The sequence below is a fragment of the Protopterus annectens genome, chromosome 15.part0 (genome assembly GCF_019279795.1).
Source record: "Protopterus annectens isolate FY-2018-M chromosome 15.part0, PAN1.0, whole genome shotgun sequence".
In the NCBI taxonomy this organism is placed as follows: Eukaryota; Metazoa; Chordata; order Ceratodontiformes; family Protopteridae; genus Protopterus; species Protopterus annectens.
In genome coordinates this window covers 108,249,039-108,258,756 of record NC_056749.1, presented here as the reverse complement: position 1 = coordinate 108,258,756, position 9,718 = coordinate 108,249,039, and the positions used below count along the sequence as shown (strand labels likewise).

The following is a 9,718-nucleotide window of genomic DNA, read 5'->3' as shown; positions in this document are numbered from 1 at the left end:
TATGGTTTGGGATGGTATACGATGTGACGCAGCTATATGGCATGCAACATTGCACATGCCATGGCTCTATATGTAGTGCACAGAATGGTATGATATAGTTTGATGTATATCAAGGTGGAAAAGTACTCGATATGGCAAGTGATATTTTAACTGCGATGAATCACAGTATGGGATGACATGATTCATAGCTAGCAGTGAGACATATTATGCTACATATTATGATCCAATGGTATGAAGCATGATGAAAGTCATGCTGTAATGGCTCGGTACATGGAGTATTTAATATTTTTTTCCAGATTCTGTCTGAGAAATCATCAGGTATTCATGCCTTCACTGTCCCTTTACCAATAAATATTGATCACAACGTGCTGATAATTATAATGAGGGTTCAAATGGTAAAATATCTGCTACTACGGATCTGTAGAAATACACAACAGCATTTTTTAATAATGTTGAATATTTGATGAGCCTCGAAATATATTTAGTAACAAAATTCAAAGGCTCTGTAGTGACAGCATCACATTCTTGTAAACTATGTGAAATAAAATTATTATAATTCTGTTTTTTTAATCAATGAATTTATTTATTTATTTATTTATGTGTTTTGTTTGTTTGGTGAGATAGGGCACTGATCAAACTTGACCAGTTTTAGGCCCTGCCTGGGTTGCAGTAATACAACAAAATAAGTTTCCATAACCAAATGAGAACATTATGCAGTACAAAGACAGTAGACAATACAATACAGTGCAATCCTGTCCATAGTAAAATAAAACTATTAGGTTGACGCAACAGGTAAGGTATATGTACAAATGCATATTGCAGAGGAAATGAAGACAATGTACATGTTAGAAGGTTAGTGACCATGCTGAGAGAAAACAATAAGTGGGAGTACAGAGAAGTTATATTTATTTATTTACTTTATTTGAAATTTGTTGACCGGGAAACTTTGACTGGGACAGAGCCCTTTTTTCAGCGGAGGCCTGGGGAGAAAAGCTCCAAAGTACAAATATGTATCTAAATGAAATACAAGTTACAATAATTTTAAAATAGAAGAAAGTTAGCAAAAGAATAAAAAAATAATCATACTGGTGGCATAGACATATGAAATATTAATCAGTGAGCATTCGGTATGTAAATTAGAAACAAAATATAGACAGAAGGTAAATTTATTAGTAGAAGATAAAGATATAATAAAATTCAAGTCTAAAGCAAAGAAGAGAAGACAATAAGAACAGAGTCAGGTAAATATATAGGTAAAAGAAATCAGGTAAGTTGGAGAAGGAAACAGAGCAAAGGAATGAAAAATAAAGGGTTAGGAAGGCGAGAGGAGTAGAAAGAGAGGAGAAGAGAAAGGGTAAAGGTTTAGATTCAAGTAAGGTGGTTACAGTGACAATATAGGATGCTAAGTGGCTGAAGTGATGTGACCATGTGACCTGTGGTGAGCCATTTGCATTAGCATTGCTTAGTATGTAGACTGTTATGTGGGGAATGTGAATTTGATGTTGTGAGGGCTTAGGATGAGTGGGAGCCCTTCGCAGAGTTTGGAAGCTAGAATAGATTAACCATGGTCTGTACAATGAGGCTTTATTCTGGCTTATTGTAGTTTCATTCCTGACTGGGAATGGTATCTGATATTGTAAGAGGGAGTAACTGGAATACGTTTAGAGGACGGGGTGAGACTATTTTTGATGAAGCAATTTAAGCATGACAGAACCAGGTAAGAGGACAGCTCTGTGTTTTTTTGTGGTACGTTTTACCTTTTTGATTTAAGGCAATCGTGTTTGTGCCTTAGGGAGCTGATTACTAAGTAATATAGTTTGCTGGACACAAATTAAAGAAGGTGAGGGCTTGTCTTTGTGCAGCAGCTAGAAAAGGAAAACCATATCCGAGATGGGCAAATAGTATGTGTGTGATTATGTTTGCTTAATGTGTCTCTTTCTTGTGGGGAAAGGAAATGACAGACTTTATGAGCTCAGAACAGAAAGTGGTTGTTTTATGTTCTGGTTTTCTTGATTTTTAAGGTGGAAGTTTAGTTTCATCTAATCATTGAACCTTTCATACCTTGTTATTTAGTTACATGAAAAAAAAATCAGTGTATCACAAGCTTTCTGTAACCCTCATTGCATGTTCTGCCTTGTAAGCCTCTTAAAGGCAACTTATTTGTGATAAGTGTGGCTTACTCGTGAATATGCCCATGTAATAGTCTTTTAGTTCTGAAAATCCTCCCATGTGATAGTGATTTGACCAGAATCCTAGGATGATTACTTCAGCAAGAATAAAGTATTAACCTGTGTAAGCTTACGGAAGACCCACAACACCATACCATTTTCATTGTCTCCAACAGTAACATCAAAAAAAATAAACTTTAGTGCATGACTTTTGAACAGAAAATTCACTAATTAACTCACTAAGCGTAAAATATCATCTTATGTAGGTTTACAGAAGATGCATATCTTTTGACCAGGTTCTTCAGCACTTAAGTTACTGGTGTTCAAATACCCCCAAATGCATCAAAGGCTACTATGGCACATGAGGAGTTGAAAGCCACCCCCACAGCAATGCCAAATGGCTGTAAATCTAACTTAACAAGGACAAAGTCTTGAGGAACCCTGCTTGTGACATTTTTTGTTACTTTCTGAGGTAAAGCCCACATGTTTTATCAGACAACCAATTTGCTATTCACCTCACCCCATATGGTTATTTGTTTAGATATATCTGTTTGTTAATTATCCCAGCATGAGGTATAACATTGAAAACATTGGCCATACGGCTGCTGAAATTCATCTAACAACTTACTTAATTATTCTTGAAAACCATTTACATACTGCCCGTCTTAGACATCCTGGAAGTGTCTAATAAAGATGTATGAACTTTTGACAAACAGATCACTGATTTTAAAAATATCTATCCCTCCTTAGTTTTTCAAATTGAAGTTGTTCTGCTTATCAAAATTAAAATAATTTTGTGCCCGACAGAAAACAAGTCCACAACATCTATTTTTGTGGACCTTCAACGTTTGTAAAACTTCTAACCTAAAGATATATTTTATACTACTATATAGCTGTAAAACAAGTAATGAATGCTTGAAGTGGAAATATTGTTTAATACCAGAGTCTGTAACAGCCTGTTACCCACAATCCAGTTATGACTATCAGCATTTTTTTTCAGTATATAAACCGAGACCTCTCCTTCTGAAGCCATAAGAAATTATATGTAAAGGCATGGTTACAGGGACTCTGTCATTATCTGACACAGAAAATAAAAAGATTCATCCTTATTGTAAGGCATTCTTAATAAGATGCAAATGTCCATGAAAACCAGCAGCCATTTTTAAAGTCAGTCACTAAGGCAGTATAGAGCCCAACAAGGTATTTTCCAATATTACCAAAGCAAGCAGAAATAATATCTGAAACATCCACTTGACAGTAAAGTCATCATAACAAGCTACCTTATTTGGTGACCATTTGTGAAAGAGACACAGAAATAACAGTGAAATACAGACAAACGCACACAGCAGAGTGTATTTTCCGAACTTTAATGTAAAAAAAAGAAGAATCGGTTGAACAATACGTTTTGCATTTCTGAATACACTAAACAAACTTTACAATTTTTGGTGCAGTAAAAAACATACATCTTTATACAATAAATTTAACTTAAGATATTTACAATAAATTACAAAAAAAAATTTAGCAAGATCATACTTTAGACTGACTTCAAGAAAAACCCTGAGTAACTGGATATGACTTGTCAGAAAATATAATTATATGTTGAAGTTATTTTATGTATCTGTCAGTTCTTTATTTTTGTTAATACTTTCTTAATCTTGATTGAGTTCATATGGAGAACACCCCTCAGTACTTATTAAGGGCTCATGAAAGGCAGAAATAACAGGGGGAAGCATGGACAGGAAACTTTACCGTTCCTTAATTCACTCATCAAACAGAAGTGATAGAAATTCTTTTCCATGAATAACAACTCAAACGTTTTGCAACCAGAGAGTTAGCTCAGAAGGAATGTGAAAATTGTTGAAAATTAGATGGTTCTTGGAACAGTTATTCAGTTGAGATGGCAAGTACTGAGTGCATCAGGCACTTCACTCTGTCTGGAATAAGTTGATGGAAATAACAACTCTTTGGTAAATAGTGAGAACAGAACCTGATGGTATGCAGTAAACATCTGAAAGACGTTTCTTCTAGTAAAGGTTTTGCAAAGTGCAGATAACACAGACATACAGGAGGAGCTATAGTCTATTTTCCTAACACATTTGTGAAATATTTCAAGAGTTTAGTTGAATGCTACCAGACACTTTTATATAGGATGGGGTAACGTGAATGCATCTTTGCAAAATTCTTTCAACATACAATGGGATCAGGTTCAGAAATGTGCAAGAGTGGGTTATAGAGATGCTTTCCAACTTTGTCAGGGTCAAGAAATAATCATGCTGTTTAAAATTTAGAGTAAACGGTGTAGAAATGACCATCAGCATGACCATCAGTTCATACACTGTAGGGAAATGGGACACAGAACTGTACAGTACGTTACTCAGGGCAGCCCAAAGGAGACTCATCACACTGTCTGCTGCTTTTGTTAGTCAGAGTTCTAAACCTCACACGTACAGAATTTTCTTTAACAGGAGGTACCACCAAGAATAGCTGGCCATCTTTGTTAAAATGGACTGAGTTTTCTGCACAAAATAGACTGGTAGTGCAGTTGTAGTGGATGTATATTGAAGTTTTAATGTATCTGGCCCCCTCGCTATGATTTATCTGAGTACAACATGTGGATATGTTGCTCATCTAATATATGCAAATCAAAGAAAAAAAAAGCCTACTGGTTCACAGCAAGGCAAGTTTAAACAATATGCATGGGTCTCCATAAAAACTGCATAACTACAACACGTGATGGGAACTTCAGAAATGCAGTTCATTGTCTTTACAAATGTTTCACTTTCAGTTGTCTTAAAGCCATGACAAATTACAGCCTGATTAAATGTCCACAAACAAAAATAAAAAGGAAATTAAATTTGCTTCTGATGCCATGAGCATTTTTAATTACTGCTGCTTATTTGACTGTTTTGAGATACAATAGACAATGTTATCCTTGAACAGCAAATGGGCATTACTAATGTCATGTCTGTGTTATGCATGGCTTCAAAGGCAAATTATGGTAGGGGTACCACTGGAAATCTGCAGGCTTTTGCTTGATTCTGGTGGGATAGGTCACCATTCTTCAGTGCACTAATCGCTGTGAGAAACTGCTGAATGAATAAATCAATGAGATTAAACAAAGTCCAATGATTTCTTCAGAAGATGAGTGATGAAGAGATGGCAGTTGTTTTCACTTGGTTCAGCTACATTTCTGGAAAAAAAACAGGAGTCGTAATTAACTGTCGAATGTGGCTTAACAACAGTAAACAAGGGCAGAACCTTCTCAAAGTACATTAAATAAATAAGGAAATGTAATCACTGCAAGTGTTAATTGGTGTGGCTACTTCTGCAACAACACAACAAGCCAGCGTTATGCATACAGTGTAACTGCAGACACGAGTATCAGTGGGCTAGGAGGAAAATAGATCGGAGGAGTTACTGGGATAGCATTTCTCAGCACCTGGATATAAGTTCTTCCCTAAAAACTACCCACCTACACACATTTAAATGTAAGAAGCAGTGCTTATTAGTGACTAAGAACTGAGGTAAAATAATGCACTGCTTTATATATGTACTCTGTCTCCTGTTATACATTCATAGCAACAGATAATGCTCATTACTAACAGTTTGTTCTCCCTCGGTCCCACAAGTATGCTCCATTCGTTTTTATAATGAAAAAACTACACTGTCTTAAGTGTAACAGCCATTTATTCCCTGCTCTTGGATAATATCATCTCACAGACATATCCCTTTTTCTTATTAGTGTTAGTATCTTAGCGTTTACATTAGTGGGCTACACACCTTAAGTTTTATGCCTGTAAATTAAACTCTAACAAAATAAGGTCTAAAAATATACCAGCAATATACCGTAACATAGAAAAGAGCTTACGTAGCACACAAAGACCCTGAGATCCTCGTGGTCTGGGTTCAGCCCTGCTGCGCTTGGGCTCGCTACATGCCCCACCCTGCCCCCAAATCTCAAGTACCCCTAGTGGTGCTAAATTTATACTAATCTAACCACATCCTCTCTCTTCCCAGAACCAATCAGCTATAACTGTGCAAATATAGGATTTCTCCTTACCTAACCTAATTTTACTTAATTACCTATACATACCCTGAATACTAACCCATATCTCTATAATGGCCCAGCTGCTTTCTCCACTCAAATTCATGGTAATATACTCCATAATGGGTGTATATCATAACCACAAACGCTCAGAATACCGAACGGCATGACATCGAACATGAAACTGTGAACGCTGACAATATCAAAGCCATGGAACATCAAATTCTTACCAAGGGCAAGAATTCAGTGGGCCATTCATGGCTTTGCTATTTCCTCCACTGTGGTGTGATCTCGGAGGTGGCATATTTAAGTAGGGGATGTGTGTGGGGGGCACAGCCCCCCACATCAGGGGGGTATGGTGTTCGATATTTTGGAAGTTCAATAATGTGATACAGACCCCTCCACAATACCGTTGATGCTTATCCCATATATACTAACTGCTTATGCATATTGGGTTTTTTGTGATTTCAACCTCCCAAGAAGCTGGACTACTGCACTGACAGCGCCTAATCAGTCAGAGCACTTGAATATTCCCCTCATATCTAAGTCCTCTCTCATTCAAAACAACCTTCCTATTAGAAGTAGATATATTAACCCAAAAACTAAAAAATACCAAAACGTCATTCTCAAATTCCTGAAGTTGACCATTAATGCCCAATGGAATCTCACAATGGATGGCAACATCCACCCAAACCCTAGGCCATCTCTCACCGATGACTCTAGCCTTAGCACTACCTCTCCCCTTAAAACTCACACCTTAAACAGATCTCCAATTTCTCTCCTGATCAGCCACCTAAACATTAGAAGTTTAAATAATAAAGTCTATCACCTCCATGCCCTACTAGAACTCCTATCCCCAGATATTCTCTGTCCAACTGAAACCTGGTTTAAACCATCAACCTCTGATAATGAGGTTTTACCACCAGATTATAACATATTAAGACTTGACCGTACTGCCAAAAAGGGAGGTGGGGTAGCTGTTCTTTATAAATCCATGCTAGAGATGACCATAGAGGCCCCCCAATCAAATCGAGATGATAAGGCTGAAATCATTATTACTAAACTACATCTCAACAAAAACAAAAGCATATATATATATTGTCTGCATCTATATTCCCCCAGGTAACAACATGAAAATACTTGAGGACATACTAAACTGGCTGTCTAATAAATACCCCCAAGAAACTATTGTACTCGGGGACTTTAATATAGACTGGTGCTCCTGCTCCTCGGAATCCCCTAGTCATCATGTAAACCCATATGGATTCTCACAGGTTATATCCTCACCCGCTAGGATATCTAAACCCTACAATAAAGAAACTATCTTAGACTGGATACTTATCAACAGTCATCCTTATATGTATAAAGCACGGACCCTACCTAACGATATAAGTGATCACCTTCTCACTTGTATTACCAGGCAAAAGTCTGAAATCCCTAACCAACTCATTTATAAAACAATCAGGAACAAGAAATACTTTAACCTTAATTTATTTTATTTTTATTTATTTATTTATTTTACATTTGTTAATCGGGGAAGTCCAGCTGGACACATATCCTTTTTCAGTGGAGGCCTGAGGAGAAAATTGATTTCCAAACTGAACTTAAATTCTATAACTGGTCAGTACTAAAATACCTGCTGCTTGAGGAAGCTGTAAAATACTTTAATAGCAAATTCTTTGCCATCCTTGACACCCATGCACTAGCATGTTCTATTAGAACTAAAACTAAAACCACCCCATTTATTACAGTAGAAGCTAGACAAAAACTTACTTAGAAATAAAGCTTGGGACACTTGGTGAACCACAAAATCCCACACAGATCAACTTAGTTACAGACAATTAAGGAATGAGACAAAAAAATCTGTTATGACTGACAAAAAAAGTATTATTGCCACCCACAACAGAAACACCAAAATCAACCCCCAAAATTCTGGGCAGGTTTAAATCAACTTCTCCACCCAAGTCAGTCCCCCCCCACCCCCTCATCAACTTCCGATGAAAAACCTCCTGTAGAGGTCGCCAATTCCTTCAATAGCTTCTTTACAAAAAACATCCAACACCTAGCTGGTCAATTATCCCCTAGTGGGACCAAATCCAACTTCTACTACACACGGTGCCCACAATACCTTTAAATTTCAACCAACCCCAACCTCATTTATCCAAAAACTAATTAGGAAACTAAAACCAACTACCCTATCTGCAGATCTCCTCCCTGCCGAGTATTTATAAAAAGCAGCTGATGCAGTAGCCTACCCAATATCCATTCTGATCAATAGAACTATATCTGAAGCTACTGTTCCCACCATCTGGAAGATTTCCCATGTTATCCCACTCGATAAGGGAGGCAGTTCCACTGAGCTCTCAACTTACAGACCCATAGCTATTTTGTCACCAATAGCCAAAATCATGGAAAAATGTATCCATACACAACTCCTGAACTATCTTCTTGTAAATAATCTCCTGACAAACTTACAGCATGGTTTTAGACTGTACCATAGTACCACCACTGCCCTACTTCTCCTTTGCTAATGTGATAAATCAAAACTGAAATAGTAATAAACTTTCCTCCGCCATATTCCTTGATTTGCCCAAAGCTTTCAATATGGTAAACCACCAACTACTTATAGAAACCCTGGAATTTATTTCCCTAGATACTCAGGCTATACAATGGTTTAAATCATATCTGAGTGGTAGGCAGCAGGCAGTCCTATGGAAAGACAACTTATCTACCCTTCTACCTATCACACTTGGTGTCCCTCAGGGATCCATCTTAGGACCCCTCCTATTTTCCATATTTATCAATGACCTGAACAAGGTATTCCGGATGCTATCTATATTCAATATGTGGATGACTCGACTCTAATTTGTTCTGTCACATCCCCAGTGGAGCTAGCTCTAGCCCAAAAAGCTTTTAATGCAGTCGAAAATTGGTTCCTCAATCTCCGTCTTATACTAAATCCAAAAAAAACTAAACTGCTACTGTTCTCTCCATCTCGTAGGACCTCCTCTCTAGACTTTTCCATTAAATCTAACAATGGCACTATTATCTTGCCAGATCCCTCTACCAAGCTCCTAGGGGTAATAGTTGACAATAACCTGCGGTTTGACTTGCATATCAACCAAATGATTAAACCAGTTAATAAAAAAATCAGTTCCCTATATAGGATCATACCCTTCCTAAGCCTCGTAGTTCGAACTGTTATTACATGTACACATCTACTCTCCACACTCCTCTATGTCTCCCCCTTATTCACAAACTTGAGTAAAACTGACCTGAATAAGTACTCAACTGCTATAATCATATTGCTAGATTTGCCACTGCTTCTACCTATAGAACCCGCCAGTGCCTTAACCTTAAACTTCTAGGGTGGCTTAAACTACCAAACCTACTTCTAGTCAATCAACTAGTAATTGCCCATAAGATTCTTTGCCAGCCAGAATACACACCTGACCTTAAAAGTATTATCACCCCTACCAGAACCTCAAAACACTCAGATGCACCA

At 37.3% G+C, this 9,718-nt stretch overlaps 1 protein-coding gene across 1 annotated transcript in view; it reads right to left on the bottom strand.

Annotated features, from left to right (window-relative positions):
• Positions 1-3,519: 3,519 nt before the first annotated feature.
• Positions 3,520-9,718, bottom strand: part of LOC122789966 (regulator of cell cycle RGCC-like) — a 32,942-nt gene continuing 26,743 nt past the window's right edge. Inside the window, exon 5 of the mRNA XM_044057466.1 lies at positions 3,520-5,358. Coding sequence (XP_043913401.1) covers positions 5,351-5,358 — 8 coding nt within the window. The 3' untranslated portion in view covers positions 3,520-5,350. The remainder of the gene's footprint in view (positions 5,359-9,718) is intronic.